Source organism: Pan paniscus, chromosome 2 (genome assembly GCF_029289425.2).
Source record: "Pan paniscus chromosome 2, NHGRI_mPanPan1-v2.0_pri, whole genome shotgun sequence".
NCBI lineage: Eukaryota > Metazoa > Chordata > Mammalia > Primates > Hominidae > Pan > Pan paniscus.
In genome coordinates, this window is record NC_085926.1 from 192,275,254 (window position 1) to 192,292,813 (window position 17,560).

At 52.3% G+C, this 17,560-nt stretch overlaps 1 protein-coding gene across 2 annotated transcripts; it reads right to left on the bottom strand.

Moving 5' to 3' along the window:
- Positions 1-2,756: 2,756 nt before the first annotated feature.
- Positions 2,757-17,217, bottom strand: LRRC15 (leucine rich repeat containing 15). 2 transcript variants are annotated; one of them, XM_003807647.5, is made up of 3 exons: positions 17,135-17,217; positions 10,841-10,897; positions 2,757-8,537 (listed from the first exon to the last, which is right to left on the bottom strand). In XM_003807647.5, exons 2-3 carry the CDS (start codon positions 10,853-10,855, stop codon positions 6,789-6,791), a joined length of 1,764 nt encoding a protein of 587 aa, XP_003807695.1. In that variant the 5' UTR covers positions 10,856-10,897; positions 17,135-17,217; the 3' UTR covers positions 2,757-6,788. The 2 variants fall into 2 exon arrangements, with proteins under 2 accessions (XP_003807695.1, XP_063459099.1); XM_063603029.1 differs by lacking the exon at positions 10,841-10,897.
- Positions 17,218-17,560: the final 343 nt, after the last annotated feature.

Consider the following 17,560-nt stretch of genomic DNA (forward strand, 5'->3'; position numbering starts at 1 on the left):
AGTGTTTGGTGAGTGCGTGCGTGTGGGTGTGGGGTGTGTGTGTGTAAATGGGTATATGTGTGAATGGGTGTAGGGGTGTGTGGTGAGTGCGTGTGTGTAGGTGTGCGGTGTGTGTAAGTGGGTGTATGTGTGAGTGGGTGTAAGTGGGTGTAGGGGTGTGTGTGGTATGAGTGGGTGTGTATATGCATGAGTATGTCTCGTGTGTGTAGTATGAGAGTGTGTGAGAAAATGTGTGGTAAGTGGGTGTGGGTGTGCAGTGAGTGGGTGTGTGGGTGTATGTGTGTGGTGAGTGGGTGTGTGTGTGCAGTGTGTGGGTGTGTGGTGTGTGTAGTGAATGGGTGGGTGTGTGTGTGCAATAGGTGAGTGTGAGTGTGTTGGGGTATGTGTGTGTGGTGTGTGGTGAGTGGGTGTGTGTGTGCACTGAGTGAGTGTGAGTGTGAGGATGTATGTGGGTGTGTGGTGAGAGCGTAGGAGTGGGTGTGTGGAGGCGAGCAGGGTGAAGGGGTGACCGGGACGAGCAATCTAAGATCGTTTCAATGCCAGGAGTCTACCATTTAAAGTAGACTGATGGCTTTTTCACTCATTGCATGGTATTGATTTTTACGCTTTTTATGAGTGCAAATTAATGTTTCTTTTGCTCGTGAGCTGATTGCATCAGCCAAACTGTAAAGGTCTAATGAAGTGTGGCAAGGAAGTGTGTTTCAGTGGCGATATGCCACAAATGCACTCTGGCAGAGGACAGCAGGAGCCTCTGGGATGGAGAAAGGCGGTGAACAAAGTGCCCAGCTCCCCCTCAGCGGCCCCCAGGCTGGCAAGGGCGGGACAGTGGCTGGGAAAAATGGCTTGCGTGGGGGCACTCACAAGCAGGTCTGGGAAGAGCCTGGCACTGCCCTGTACTCAAGGTTTTCAAGCCATCCACACTCACCTCCAGCAACACCGTTTGTTCATTGGTCAACGTGGCCTGGTGAACAAGAGAAATTTGGCATTGGACAGATCTAGGTTTGAATTCTGACTCTTCAACTAACTAGTCAGTCCTTAGACAAGTGATTTAATCTCTACAAGTCTCTGCATTCTCGTCTGTGGAATGGGTGTGGCAGAAGGCCTGGGGAGGTAGGAGACAGAGAGAGTGTGTGTGTAGGGTGAAACATCTGTGGAAGGGGACTTGCATTAAAAATTTCAAGGATCAGCCAAGCGAGGTGGCTCACGCCTGTAATCCCAGCACTTTGGGAGGCCGAGGTGGGTGGAACATGAGATCAGGAGATCGAGACCATCCTGGCCAATATGGTGAAACCTCATCTCTACTAAAAATACAAAAATTAGCTGGGTGTGGTGGCATGCGCCTGTAGTCCCAGCAACTAGGGAGGCTGAGGCAGGAGACTCGCTTGAACCCGGGAGATGGAGGTTGCAGTGAGCCGAGATCGTGCCACTGCACTCCAGCCTGGGTGACAGAATAAGACTTTGCCTCAAACAAACAAACAAAAAAATTTCAAGGATCTTCTGAAAGAGAAGGGATGGAGATTCTAACTCCTTTCCCCATTATCCAAAATTCCAGAAAGCTGTTTGAGTGTGCTAAGGTTCAGTGGCTAGGGAAGGGCAACAAGGCCCTGCCCCGCTCATGGGAGGGGTCCAGCCCTATAATATGATGAACATGACTGACCCCTGTCGGGCTTAATCTCCTGGGACAGGCTTACACCTGGCAGAAGGGATCTAAGACACTAGAAGAGTCCAGGTAAATATGATTGGAAGCCCTTTTCCTGCGTATAATCATGGGATAAAGGGACAGGGACAGCAGATCACCCCTCTCTTAACTGTTGGACCTGCACCAGCAGCTGTGGCACCCCCAGAACCCAGAGGCCTGAGGGAGTTCTGGAGACACCTGGACACTTGGAGGGAGTCACCTTCCTTCAGACAGTGTTGCCTGAGAGCCTGGGACTTCCTGAGCCTGGTGCTAAGTACTTATAGGAGTCCAGAGGTGTGTAAGATAGTCCTGCCGCCTGCCTGCATGCATGTGTGTGTGTGCATACACACGTGTGCTTTGAACAAATGCTGATGGAACGTCGGTGGCTTCCTGGTGGCATAAAAGAACCAGCCTGGGAGCCTGAAGGCCTGGGTTGCAGGGCTGGCTCAGCCACTGGCTTACTGGTGACTATTGACATTCATTTCCTGTCTTGAGCTCCTTTTCCTCATCTGTAAAATGGATTGAACTTATCCTTCAGGTCTTTTCCAGCCACGGTGGCCTATAGATACCATTTGTTATTTTCTTTTGGGTCCCCACTTCTTTTCTTTTCTTTTCTTTTCTTTTCTTTTTTTTTTTTTTTTTGAGATGGAGTCTCGCTCTGTTGCCCAGGCTGGAGGGCAGTGGCACAACCTTGGCTCACGGCAACCTCTGCCTCCTGGGTTCAAGAGATTCTCCTGCCTCAGCTTCCCGAGTAGCTGGGATTACGGGCACACACCACCATGCCTAGCTAATTTTTGTACTTTTAGTAGAGATGGGTTTTTGCCATGTTGGCCAGGCTGGTCTTGAACTCCTGAGCTCAGGTGATCCACCCACCTCGGCCTCTCAACGTGCTGGGATTACAGGTGTGGGCCACCGCACCCGGCCTCCCACTCACTTTCCAAAGGCCTATTCTCAGCCCAGAATCTGCTTTCTGTAAGGATCTGTCCAGTTCAACCTTGCACAAACATAGAAAAGCAGAATCCACAGGTGTGAGACCATCTACCCAAGACTTCCATAGAGAGCACACACAGCCCATGTATACATGTATATTATTTATTGTTGATTCTGTACACCAAATGGATTACAAGCAGCATCCAGCAGAAGACAGACCCCCCAACCCTGCCCACCAGGGCTCACACTCTACAAAACCCTGAGGGCCTAGAAATCTGTAAATGCATCGCCAAGCACTGGGGCTGATTTGCAGTAATTCTCTAAGCAAGGCAAACATGATCTAGCTTTGAAGGCAGCGTGAAGGCAGCGGGTTGGTGAGAACAGTCTCTCCTTAAGAGAAGAAGAAACCTGGGGCGGAAGGAGTTTTCCCCGGAAGTGGCTTGCCAGCCCACCCTCTCTGAACCACAGCCATGGCTTCCTTCCCAAGGCCACTGCTGCCTTCCCAACAATGCAGATTCCGTTCTGACTGTGGGATCTGGGGGCTGAATCTTTGAGTGGTTTATAGCTAAAAGCTAGGATACATCTAACATCTGTCGACCAACTCTGGGTCCCAAGTTATCTCTAGCTGTCTGCTCTCTGCAAACTTCCTGAGTCTGGAAGTTCTTTCCCAATAGCTCTACATCAGCATCTGAAAGGTTGTGGAAATTGTGTCCATGAAAAGTTCTAAGTAGAACTCTTGTATCTCTAAATTCTAAGGAGGAAGAACAATATACATACGGCCCAATTCCCATGAGAGGGACAAGCTATTCTATTCTTTAAGGGATGGATGAGTTTATTTTTTCCTGTGGTTACAAAGCTTTTGATCTATATGGTACCAAGTGAGGTTCTGATGACCAAGACTAAGGAGAGCAACAGGGGAATGGCTTCCATTTCCTTTGGTTTAATGACGAAAGCCCAAGACAAGCCATGAGCTCTTGTACAAAGTTTGAAGAGATAAATAAAACTCCCAGCCTATTGAACACCATGCAGAAGAGCAAGTGCCTCTGTACCCCATCACAAGTGGGTAGAGGTGGCACTCCTACCGCAGGGGTGCTGAGGGCTAGAGAGAGAATCCACGTCCAGTGCTTGAAGAGTATCTGTGCACAGTAAGCACTTTTTAAAAATAGTGGTTCTAATTGGCTTTTGTTGTTTCTTCTCCAACACTGACTCCCAGCTCCCACTCCAGATGGGCGTGGGACTGTCAAGGAGCTGTAAACAGAGAGGAAAACGGCACTGAACTCTGTACCCCACTCCAGCTTTCTGGGGGACCAGCCGGCTCATTCCAGCCCTGAGAATTGAGCAAACGCATCATCCTGTTGGAAAGGAGACTCCACTCAGCTTTTCTAGTAGCTCCTCAGCCAGACAACATGGTGCAGAGTGGGAAAAGAAAATGGCTCCATCCAACCACTCTGATGGGAGAAAGGAAGAGGCAAGAGGTTCACATAAAGGGGCCCTCACCCCTCACCTAGGGTGCTCCTGGGTGGCGTCATCTGAGGACAGTGGCCCTCAGGTCAGCCTCTGGCTGGAGAGGAAGGTGCTCCAATGTCATGGCTACTGCCAGGAATACCTAGGGGTTCTAGGTTAAGATTGGCAGGGCCCACCGGATGAGGAGGTTTCCCACCTCCCTCCAGCCCTGGCCCACTTGTGCCTATGCACAAAGACATCTGGAGGCCATTCACAGGAGCACCCGACGGGTCTGTGGGCAAACCCATGCTTCCTGTCTGGAGGGGTACGGGCCGGGATGCCCCTGTTGGCACCAGGCACAGCAGGCCACCATCAGCGGGTGATGCTCATGGGCCATGCTCTGGGCTCACTTCCTGTTGGCTCTGGCAAGCCTTGGTGCATGTCCTCCAGGTGCCACCAATAGTTTGGAAATGCCTTGGAGACCCTGCGGGGATGACATCTCTTGACTCTGACGGGCCTCATCTCTCCTAGATTCCCTGGGACAGAGGGTGAAAAGCTACAAAGTGCACTAGTGTTTGCAAACATCCCTCTGGACACTTTTTGTGCAGGAACTGGAAGGGAAACCTGGTCAGCACGTGCTCCTATGGCCCTGGGGGATGTCACAGGTGTCTTGTGGAGTGGGGAGCCAATAAGAGCCGATCGGGATTGGTGGTGGATTTCCAGATCAGAGGTGTCTTGTGGAGCGGGGAGCTAATAAGAGCCGATCGGGATTGGTGGTGGATTTCCAGATCACAGGTGTCTTGTGGAGCGGGGAGCTAATAAGAGCCGATCGGGATTGGTGGTGGATTTCCAGATCCCTGTGGAGTCAGCTGAAGTTCTTTCCTGGGCAGACGTGGAGACCTGAAATTCTCCATTTCACTGTAAACTGGGCCAGTTGTCCAGAGAAACACACACGTTGCCATGAGCCTAACTTCTTGAGCGCCATGTGAGTATGTGTGTAGCAGGAAGGCCAGAGAAGGCAGGCATTCGTGTGACTGTGACTCGAGGAGGAGAATAACCCTGGAGCAAACAACTCAACTCCTAACCAGACCACACGCAGGAGGAGCTCCAGGGAGCCCCCAGACCCAGTGTGACCCATCGGTGTACCCCCGTGTCGCCTGCTGTAAGTGAGATTCTGAAGTTCAGCTGCCAGCTGACTATGATGTTGATGGAGAATTTTACCACATTAGAAAGATACTAGATTCCGTTACACTTCATTTTCAATTAAAGGATCTCATCTCTGAGCTATTTCACTTCCCCTAAGTGAAGAATGAAAATTAAAAACAGATACAGGCATATCATGTCCATGGAAGGCTCCAGGCGGAGAGGCCTCCGATGAGCCGCAGACAGCTTGCTGGCAGGGAAGGGGGTGTGGCTGCACGGACCTCAGCAGTCAGGATGCTTCTGACCTGGCCAGCCAGGGTGCCCCAGGTCTCAGGGTCTCTCAGGGTCTCCAGATATAATAAAATCTCCTGTTCAGGCCAGAGTCTCCCATCCTGTCCACACCCACATATTCTCCTCCACCCCTGGCCACGGGGCCTTTGCACAGGCTGCCCGTGGGGGGACCGTCCTGGCTCATGGGGGGCAGGTCCCAGGTAAGTCCATCTTCAGAAGCCCCCATCTCCTCTGGGAAAAGCCCAGGATGGGGGATATTTGTGATGCTCTGGGTCTGGGTCTAGATGCTGATTACACAGGTATGTTCAGTTTGTGAAAATCCACCAAGCCATACACTATCATGTTCCCACTTTTCTGCACATACACTTCCTATGCTTCTATTAAAAATTTTAAAACAAACTCTAGGGGTGAACACAAGGACCCCCAGGCACCAGATTTCTTTCTCTATCCCATATTAATAAGCTGATTTTAATGTTTTTAGAAGTCCAAAATTCTACATGATTTCATTCCTTAAAGGGCTAAACTTTTCAAAGCAAAGTTTGCAGTTTGGAAATATCCTTCTCTAAAAGGCTGAGCTTGCTGTGCTGGGGTCTTTCTTCCTTTTCCAGATAAAAATCACAAGTGAGACGCTGATGACGGCTCTTCTGTCTCCAGGAACTGAGCGGCATGATTTTCCTTCTCTCTTTCATAGCATCCCCAAAACCAGGCTGATTGACGGCTCTTAAGAAACCAGTTAAATGGTTTGAAGTCTTCTTTGAGGAGAGAACGCACCCTGCCTTCAGGAGCAGAAAATCAAGGGGAGAACTTTCATTTGAGGGGACATGCTGGGTCAAGCCGTAGCACAAACAAGAGAAACAAAAGAAGGGAAATCAACTTACATAATACTTAGGCGAGAGGGGCTATCTCAGCGGAGAACTATTCCCACGAAGTGAGCAGGCTGTGGACTAACTGAGTCTACAGAGGCCCGGAGGGGCCTGGGCGCAGGGAAGGCTGTTCTTGGAGGACAGGTGGGGAGGATTTGGAGGAAGAGCCCTCTTGAAGGAAGCCCAGGGGTATGAATCGGAAATCCCCAGGGCTTTTGCCATGGCCAGTTGGATCTATCTTCCTGATTGTAGGAAGGTCCGGCATGACCTGCTTCTCTACGGGAGAATCAGGCAGGTCAGGAAGAGGTAGGCACACCTTTCTCTAGGGCCAGAAAGAGCAATCACGGGAAAGCTCCATGGACCCAGGGGTGGAGGCAGAAAGATGAAATTCCCAGGTCCTCCAGTCCCATCATTCCCCAGCCCAGCTCCAGCCTGCCTCTTTAACACTCATTGGGTGCCTTCATCTGCATCAGGACGGCTTGGCTCCTCTTCTTGCAGCAGCAACAGCCGATGCAGGCAGCCAGGGAGCAGGCCAGGGCGACAATGCCAATTACAATGGCGGCAATGGCCAGCCCGCTCTGGGCCTGGGTCATGCCCCAGACGCTGCGGTCATCAGTGACCTGAATGGTAGTCAGATCAGTGTAGTCTTCCACAGGGCTGGTTAGCTCAGTGGTAGAAGAGACGGATGTGGTGTCAGAGTAACTGGGTGTGTCTGGGTACCATGGTGTTTCTGGGTAACTAGGCACCTCGGGGACATGGACACTTGGAACAGCAATGTTGACATTGATGATAATGAGGGACTGGCCTCGGACATTGGCTGGACTGAAACACACAGGTACAGTGTCCATCCCTAACCTAGGCTGGTTGAGCAGGAGCCAGTTGCGGAGCGGAAGGATGTCTGAGTCACACCTCCAGGGATTGTCATACAGCCGCAGCTCACACAGTTTCCCCAGGTGATCGAAGATGCCGAGGGGCAAGTTCTCCAGCTGGTTGTTCTGCAGCTGGATGGCCATGAGGCCATTGACGTTGGCGAAGATATTCCCTGGGAGCTGTCTGAGGCGGTTGTTCTGCAGGGAGATGTTCTGCAGGTTGGCCAACATGCGGAAGACGTTCCCGTCCAGGTCCTGCAGCGCGTTGGTGTGGAGGGACAGCTCCCGAAGCTCCGTTAGCCCGTTGAAGGCACCCGGGGAGATGAAGCTGATCTGATTGCGGCTAAGAATCAGGACCTGCAACTGGCGGAGGTTGCTGAAGACATTGTCGGGTAGAGAAGAGATGTGGTTGTCATAGAGCCAAAGCTCCCGCAGGTTGGGCATGGGCCCGAAGATCCCCGGAGAGAGCTCCTTCAGGGAATTCCCAAAGAGAGTAAGACGGTTGAGCTGGGGCAGCTGCATGAAGATGCTGGGTGGCAGCTGGGAGATGTGGTTGTTGGACAGGTAGAGTCTCTGGAGGTTGTGGTTGTTGTGGAAGAGACCAGGGGAGAGCAGTCCAATCTGGTTCTGCTGCAGAGCCAGTTCCTGCAGGTTAACAAGCCCATCAAAAGTGCCCATGGGGATATCCGTGAGCCTGTTCTCATACAGCCGGAGGACCTGGAGGTTGCCCAGGTGCTGGAAGACCCTGGGTGAGATGTGGGTGAGGCTATTCTTGCCCAGATTGAGCTTCGTGAGTCCTACCAGGTGGTCGAAGGCTCCGTCAGGGATGTATTCCAGGTGGTTGCCGTGCAACTGCAGCTCCTTAAGGTTGCTGCACTGGGAGAAGTGGGCCGGCTGGATCTGCACCAGCTGGTTACTGGACAGAAGGAGAGACTCGAGGCTGTCCAGGCCCTGGAAGAGGCCGATGGGCAGAACCTGCAGCTTGTTGTTGGCGAGGCTGAGATAGCGCAGCGAGCCCAGGTTTCGGAAGGCCCCAGGCATGATGCGCGACAGCTCATTCTTCTCAATCCTCAGGGCAATGAGGGCTGAGATATTGAGGAACGGGGACTCATTGAGTTCAGTGATGTGCGTGTTGAGGATCTGCAGGCTCATGGCGTTCCAGGGCAGAGGGGTGGGCACTGCCACAATGCGTGCCCCGGTGCACTCCACCTGGGAGGCCCTGGAGCAGGTACACTCGCTAGGGCAGCCATGGTAGGCCAACCCTGCACCCCAGGCTTGGCAGCCCACCAGCAAAAGGAGATAATGCTTCAGTGGCATAGCCTGTGCAAGGGAAGAGAGCACACGTTAGTCAAGGTCCTCTAACCGACACTGGCAAGTTTTAAGCCAACATCAATTCGCAGTGCCAATGCTGGCTTGGCTTTGAACCCCATCATCACATACTGAACGCATGCTCTCTCTGCTCTGAACAGGAAGCCTCTGCACCTTTGCCCTGCCTTTCTGCTTCCATGCCTTTGCCCAGGCAATTCTCCCTACCTGGAATGTCCCTTGTCCTTATACAAAATTTTCCCATGCTTCCATGATGTCCAACTCCAGTGCAATAACCTTTAGGACACTTCCCAGATTCCATGAGTCAATCAGTTACCCTTCCATGAAGTCATCTTCCCAGTCTCCATCATTGGCCATGGTGGCCTTGGATGTCATTCACTGTGTCCCTGTCTGTCTCCTTCCCCAGCCAATAAGCTTTCCATGGACAGGGAGTCCATCTTTCATCCCTACAGGTTCCTTAGGGCGGGAACTGTATCTTATCCATCTCTGTATCCCTCACATCATCTGAATGTGCTGGTTAAACACAGCCCTGTCAGGAGGAACACAAAGGCAATGGGAACAAATAAATAGGGCTGAACCTGGGGGAAGATGGTGAGGCCACAAACACGGTAGCCTGCTGGGAGGTGCAGCAGCGGCAGCAGAGTTAGGACCACAGAGCTGGGATCTGCCTGAATGACTACAGTGGAAGCAGCTCTTCCTCACCCTCGCCTGGGCCTGCCCAGCCCAGCCCATCACCACCAACCATCACTTAGCCATCTGCTAGCCCTTTCACCTGTGCTTCATCTAGCTCGAATTCAAACCACCCTCCCAGGAAAAGGCAATGACGTGTCTGCACCATGTCCTGCCTCGCTGGGAGAGGCTGCTGTGGCTTAGCTGGTGCCCGAAGCCAGCCTTATGGGTATAAGTCCCAGTTTCCACAAGAAACACTGGGGAGTCCTTGAGTAAGTTCCAGGAAACCTACTGAGATGTACTTTGAGCTAAAAGATGGTAGGTCAGGCGTGGCAATGTTCTGAAAATGGAGGCAAGTTCATGGAAATGTTGGTGTTTGAAATCACTGATGACAATGACATATATAACTGTGTGTGTGTGTATGTGTGTGTGTGTGTAAAATGTAGAGATATGGGACATGGGTGCTGGTCCCTATATGAATATTTAAGGATCACTAACAGTTTCACCTTGCATGAAGCTTGAGGCCTGCAAGCTTCAGCTCCCTCGTGTGTGAAGAGGGGATGGTAACTCCCGCCCCGCTCTTGGGGCTGTTGTGAGGAGCGAATGCGGAAAGGATGCAGGGTCATCCAGGCCAGTGCTGTGCAAATGCGTGCCTTGTTCCATGCTTATCCACAGCATGGACTCTATAGACTCCTCAAGTCAGGAGGGCCTCAAAGTGCTTCTGGTCTTGGCATTCGTAGTCAAGGAACTAAGAATTTCTGTGTATATGTGAGAGTATCCGCAACTTCCACCAAAGGTTCAAAGGTCCAAACTCCTGGAAGATGCAGCAATCACTGCCGGTCACTCATTCCCATCACTTTTTGGGGATGCAAGAAGCAAGGAAAGGCTTCTGAGCTTAAAGCCCAGGTCTCTAGACCCCTAAGGAAGTACTTTGAGTGTTAATGCTGTGTCTCCCTTTCCATGAGCAAAAATCCTGAGTCAGAGGAAGGAATTTCAAATGATGGCACAGAAGCCATCAATGGTTGGGTAAAGAAGGTATTTGGTCTCTGTCTGTGGCTCTGAACTCATGGGGTCTGGAGCCTGGCCCACGTCTCAGAGTAACCCAGGCTTCCTAATTTGGCCTCAGTCCCATGCACCCCTTCCCTGCCCCCTCAACAAGCTTACTCTGAGATAAAAACTTAAGCCCATTCCCCAACCACACAGACCTTGATTTTTTTTTTTTTTTTTTTTTTGAGATGGAGTCTCGCTCTGTCCCCCAGGCTGGAGTGCAGTGGCATGATCTCTGCTCACTGTAACCTCCACCTCCCAGGTTCAAGGGATTCTCCTGCCTCAGCCTCCCGAGTAGCTGGAATTAAGGCGCACGCCACCATGCCTGGCTAACTTTTGTATTTTTAGTAAAGACAGGGTTTCACCATGTTGGTCAGGCTGATCTTGATTTCCTGACCTCGTGATCTGCCCACCTCAGTCTCCCAAAGTGCTGGGATTACAGGCATGAGCCACCGTGCCCAGCCAAGACCTTGATTTTTTTACTTGTTCACAGCCCATGGAAGCCCTGACCTGCTATACTTTTACATTAAGAACTTGACTAAGCATATAGAACAATGGAAACAAGAAAGGAAAAAGAATACCTTGTCCAAAGGCATCTAGATGCAAAGGAATGGGGCCAGGTTATGCTAGGGACACATCTGAAAAAAAGAAAAAACTTACATAGACAAATGTCAGGTCCAGAACCCAGCAACAGAAAACAAGCTGCCTAAACAGAGTACACACAAAAAAGTGGCTCAATATTCACCCTAAGAGAAGACTTAGGACTTTTTACTGACGATAACAAAGGAAGGAGGCTGCCCACAAAAGCTAGTGTGGTCTGAGACTGGATTAATAGAAGTATCACATGTGGAAAAAAGGAGGTGATGGTCTCACCCTACACTGCCCTGACGTGGCCACACCTGTAATGCTGGGCTCAGTTCCACTCTGAACTTCAAAAAGGCTAATGGCAAACTGACCTCCTAAAGAATTCTAGAGGATGGCGAGGGGGTCTAGAAAGCAGAACATCTGAGCATCCATTGAAGGAACTGTGTCAGCACCCTAACACATGGTGAGAAAAAAATTAAATTAAAATTAAAATGAAGGAGCTGTGGATGAATAAATAACCAGAGGAGGAGATGCTGTGAGGAGTCTACAATCACTTTCCTAGCATCCCTGAAGGGCTGCCATGGGATACAGAAAGAACCTAGTTCAGTGTGGCTTCAGAGGTCAAGCAGGTGCAGAAGTTATAGAGTAGCAGATTTCAGTTCACACTGAAAATGGGCAACCTCACAGAGGGAGTAAGCTTACTGTCACTGGAAGCAATCAAGCAGAGGCTAAAGCAATCACTTGGCAAGCAAGCTGTAGAGAAGATTCCCACGCCTGGTAGGGTATTGGACTGGAAGACAACTGGTGTCCTGTCCATTCCTAAGACCTTAGGATTCTAAGGCTGAGTTTCAGGGCATGAGAAAACAATCTGTCCACCAAGACAACGGTGCCTGTACTCTTAGGGGTCTGCATGGACAGTGTGGGTATTTGCCCATCTCTTTGGTGTAAGTGTATGTGAGATATTTACTGCCTGGGCTGACGTGCAAAAGGTGGAGCTTGAATTGCTCCTGGAGACAAGCTGGCTGGCACTTATATTTAATGTACACTCATATACCCAGCGTGCTTCAAAACGGTGTCACAGCCCAAGTGTCAGAGACTAAATTAAGTGCACATCACCTGGCCAGCCCAGGGCAATCTTGAGTTTCCCCATCTATGAAGGACAGTGTAGGATGAGGCACCCTCTGAGGACCCATCTTTATGTGGCTTTCTCTGAGTCTGCACTCTCCAGCTGGGGAGGGGCATCAAGCCAGCCCAGGAAGGGCTTGTGCCAGGGAAGGTGCCCCTTGACCTGAGAGGACTGCACAGATAATTCCCTATGGGAACAGGGCCACCACTGTCTAAAATGGGCCACACTCAGCATGACAAATATTGCAAGAACTTGCAGATTTTCCTCTGTATAAATCCTCACATCTGCAAAACCCATCCCAGCACCACATGCAGCAGTTTCCTGTTTTCCGGCACTTTCGACTGCTGCGGCTGGCGGCCAGGGCTCCACAGGGCCTCCAAAGGGCTCCCCTGAAACCCGGCTGCAAAGCCCGCAGGGGAGGGAGGGGCCACAGAACTGGGACTGACAGCTGGGCCCTTGGATTCTCAGCATGTGATGCCAGCTCCTGCAGTGGCCGCAGCCTCTAGGAGCCCAGCACCTGGAGGCCTAATAGCCCACGCTGCCTGGTGCCGCTTGGCAGCTCTGACAGATGGCAGTTAAAGGGCCACAAAGCTGCCCTAATTATAACTTCTCCCCCAGGCAGCCAAGAGCGTCGTCAATCACTTCAGTGACTCAGTCCAGCCCCTGTCCAGCTCCTGGGAAGGGGGAATAGCCTGGCATCTATCACTGGCCCATGAAGTCAGCAAGCCGAGCAGACAAACCGAAGGACAGCCTGACAGCTCTCCTGGGCGCTCTGATGCATTCCCTCCCCGTGAGCAGTAGTGCACGGACCAGGGCTCTCGGCTTTGGGTCTCAGCAGAAGCACCGTGACTCACGAGCAAACACATAATTAGCCTCTTAGCCCTGGGCTTTGTTAGTTGGTGGGTTGGGACATTTTTGGTTTAATACCATCGTTCACATTCCCTGAACACGAGGTTTCCTGGAAGGAGACTCCTCCTTATTTTAATGACACAGAGCATAACTTTTGGAGGGAGGCTGGAAGACCGGCGTTCTACTCTGGTTGACACTAAGTTGAAGTGTGAGCTTAGGGAAATTCTCCAGGCCTCAGTTTCCCCTTCAGTAAAGACTTCCAAGGGCCCTTGGAGCTCTGCTATCTTCTGATGTGAGGCAGGAAGGAAATTTGGCCGGAAGCCCCTCATTCTCCTCATCTTCTCTGCCCCAGAGGACCTGCTGGACCTCCAGCAGGGCCGCCCGGCCCGGCTCCAGCTTCATGCTGAGGCCTGAGGAACTCGTGCCCATCTTTTCAGGCCCACCTGCCTCCAAGTTTCCCAGCCAGGGCAATCCCACTTAGTAATCAGCATGTCCGCACACAGCCAATAGCCGTTCCATGGAACCCAGGGACTGGGAGGGACCTCTGGGAGCTTCTGGTCCTGCCCAATCCCAGTGCACCTGGGGAAACTGAGACCCAGAGAGGGGCTGTCTCTCCCTGGCTTCTGCCTTCTCCCCACAGAGGGCTGCCCAGTCATGGCCTTGTCTGCAGAGAGATGTCACCCAACAAGCCTGAGGGCTCCCGAGGAAGATGTCAGGCTTGGAGCAGCCAGGGTCTGTCCCCACTGCCCACAGCTGGTGCTGACCTCAATCACGTGCTCATGGGGGCTCAGGCCAGTGGGTCTGCCTGAGAGGCTTGGCCTGAAGCTCGGGCCTCGGTGCCTCCAGACCTCCCCATCTCACCAAACATCCCCTCTCCTGGGGCAGCACATAAAATCGCCTGGCTTGTTTAATAGAACTGACCTCATAGCGTTGCTGCTGTGAGGATTAAACGAGTTAATGCATGTGAAGCACTTGGGTGAGTTCTTGGCACAAAGTGAGGACCCAATAAATGTTTGTGACGATTGTTATTTTTGTTGTTGGGTAAAAATCAGAATCTCTGGAGACTCCACCCGCAGAGATCCTGATCCCTAGGTCTCAGCGGGGCCCAGGATTCTGCATGTTTTACAAACTTCCCAAGTGACTCCAATGCAGGAGTCCACAGAACATGCTCAGAAACACCACGTGAGGTCTAGACTAGCCGAGAACCCAGGCTCAGACCTTTTGTCACTGACCGCTGAGAACAAGAGGATCCAGGATGGGGGAGGCCGCAGATCCTGCCACAGGCCTGGCCCCATCCCTCTACCAATAGTTCTCTCGGCGGCCCCTTCTGCGTCCCCATCAGGAACTGCAGTTTTTGCTGAGTTGAACCTGGCAATAGAAGCTGCTTCCAGAAACGGTACTTAGAGCCTGGAGCATCAGAGGTGCAAGAGCTTTCTGAGTGCACCTAGTCAAACCGTCTGCTCATTTTGTAGTTGGGAAAGCTGAGGGGGTCCCCAGGGAGCAGGAGACTTGCCCAAGGTCACACAGTCCGTTGGGGACTCCTGACACCCGATCAGGGCCCCTAACTACAGAGTTTGGCAAATCCCTGAGCCTCATCACCGGGATTTGGGACCTTGTCAACCACACGCCTGGCAGGGCCTGGGATTGGGGAGGAGGTGGATTTGCACCCTCCAGCTTAAATCAACTGAGGCTCATAAAATCCACATTCCCCCTGCCCAGCATGATTCGCCAAGGGCAAGTGCTTATTTCAACTACCAGGCTGCGTGAGTTCAGGGATTTCTTCTTTAAGGCTGCTCTGATGCTGGTGTTTGTTCAATTCCACCTGAGTCTCCTGGAGGACTGTAGGGAAGGGACAGAGGGGTCACCAGAAGGGGTTGACCCCTGTAATCTCAACAACAAGCCTGGATATGGAGTCAAGGCTGCAGATGGATTTGTGATGAGGTGTGTGTGGATCTTTATTTTTTTATTTTTATTTATCTATTTTTTTTGAGACGGAGTCTTGCTCTGTCGCCCAGACTGGTGTGCAGTGGTGTGATCTCTGCTACTGCAAGCTCTGCCTCCCGGGTTCACACCATTCTCCTGCCTCAGCCTCCCAAGTAGCTGGGACTACAGGTGCCCGCCACCACACCCGGCTAATTTTTTGTATTTTTAGTAGAGACAGGGTTTCACCATGTTAGCCAGGATGGTTTTGATCTCCTGACCTCGTGATCCTCCCGCCTTGGCCTCCCAAAGTGCTGGGATTACAGGCATGAGCCACCGTGCCCGGCCAGTGTGTGGATTTGAAACTGGGACAGCTGCACCTTTACCTGTGTCTCTGCTCAAATGTAGAGGCAGGACCTGGGGCCGAGGTCACAGGCCCCTGATTTGGGAATACTCCACCCCAAACAGAAAGCATCCTTGAACTCCAAAGCAAGACTGGCCACACCCTCACCCTCCACCTTGATCAAGCGGGGACCCGCGTCTCTCATCTCTCATGGCCCTTCAAAGCCAACATGTTGCTTATTGTTTGAAAACAGAAAATCAGTTAAAAAGCGCAATTCCTTTCCAGCCCTTCTGTTGGGGATCCTCCCAGGTCTGGCTTCCTGCAGAGGCTGTCATTAGCCTGGCAAGGGTAGCAGGAGAAACTGACAAACCACCCAGCAGAACAGGGAGAACTGCCCCAAAAGGGCTCTTATGAGAGCAGCCACGGGCTACAAACAGCCCCCTTCTCAGGCAGGCACCTGGGATCCCAAAGTAGAGAGAAATGGATCAGCCCCTGATCAAAGCATCTGGAAGCAGGTTCTAATTTCTGTGTCCCAAAGCCAAGAGAGGCCATAAATCTGAAGCAGCAGTGACTCCTTCGTGGTCAGGATTCAGGGCAGCAAATTGCCATGTGTGATCACAGTCTGCTTACTGGCAGGACTGAGTTGGGACAGCTCCTCCCCCACCTCTTATTCTCCACGGCTGGATCTACTTCTACCTCGCCTCACCACCCCTCCATTTACTGAGCGAGCTAAGGGAGTGTTCCCTAGCCCTGGGAAGAACCTTCCACGACCTGACTTTCTGTGGAATCTATCCAGAACTTTCCCCTGGCCCCGAACCCTCTCACATGCCTGCCTCATCCCTGCTGAGCCCGCCCAGCTGACTCAAGACCACAGGCAAATTGGGCTGTCTGGCCCTGAATTTACTCCAGATGTTCAGTCTATGCAGAATGAAGGAAGTGCCAGCCGTTAGAGCACTTCTAAATTAAGGAGCCAGTGGCACCAACACATCTGAGAGCTGCCCAAGATAAAGTGACGCATCCCAGATAACCCCAAAGGAGAAGTTGGCACGTGGCAGACAGGCACCCGGCACCTGCGGCTGGAGCACACGTGTCATCCCAGAAAGAGTGCAGCTGCACCGAGGTGATGCCCCGGGCCCGGGAGGTGGAATGGCTCTTGCACTTTGGCAGGGGTGGGAGAGTCCTGAAAGCTCTGGTTTTCCACAGTTGGTTCCTTGGCCACAGGTCCTGCCTCTACGTTTGAGCAGAGACACGGGTCAAGGTGCAGCCATCACAATTTCAAATCCACATACCACCTCATCACAAATCCATCTCCTGCCCTGACTCCCTGCTCAAAGCCTCCAGGCTCCACAGAGGCCGACGCTTCCAGCAGGAGAGAGGGGAAACTGCCAGCATAGTGTCCCCTAAGCCACACTGTTAGAGCCTGAACAATGCTGAGCCCATGTCTGAATTCCAAATTGGAACTGCAAACCAGGGACCAGCACATCTGCTGAAGTTACACTTGCAGGAGTTATCCATCTATGCAAAGCAGACAGCTCTCTTGCCTGGGAAACCCCCATGAAGGAAGGTCTTGGACAGAGCCAAATGCGGGGCAGACCACTGGGGGCCACCAGGGTAAGTGCCAGGAAAGATGGCACAGGCTCAAATAATCTGAACCTTAAAAAGAAAAGTTCTTCCCCCAGTGGATCTAGATTCCAGAAAGGTCAATCCAGTGACAAGGGGGGTGATAATTTAGTCCACTTTCAGCCCAACTTGCTGGTCTCAGACATCTCAGCACCCCAGGTTGACATCATGAGCTGCTCAGGGCAAGGGGCATAAGAGGCTGTTGAGGCATCAGCAGAGGGGCTGGTGGTCCTGGTGTCCAGGCAGTGAGGGAGACAGGCTTGCACCCCTCCAGCACAGGCTTCTTCTGTCCCTGTCCCGAGAGCATCCCCAGGCACATGTCAGCTCTGCCCCTTCTGGGGTCTCCCAGGGGAGCAGGTCCAGCAGAAATGGGAAGGGGCTGGCCGGGCCCTCTAAGCAGAGAGGAGGGACGGGGGTGGCTCGCCTACTTACCAGCAGCTCGGCGCCCGCCCGCCGTGGACAAGAGGGAGCCTGGGAGGAGGAGGAGGGACGGCTCAAGGCTGCAGCATGAGTGTGGCTCGCCTCAGCTGTCCCAGTATTTAAACTATCCCGGGCGTGAGTCACTGCAGAGGGCAGTGTTGGCCCTGGGAGGGGGGACTGTGGGCCACGGTGCAGTGCCTGCATGTCCCGGGCTGACACTGCAGGGGACACACAGCTGGCATCCCTAAATGTAAGGGGTTTGCTTCAACCGTATTTAAAAACTCAGGACACATTTTCCTCTTTCCTTCTTTCCCCCAGTGTTTCTTTTGGATTCCTTCACTGCATTGGCCACCGTGAGAGGGGAGTTTACAACGACCCCGTAACCCCCTCCCTAAGTGACTGTGGACCCCCTGCTGCCCTGCCCCGGCCAAGGAGACA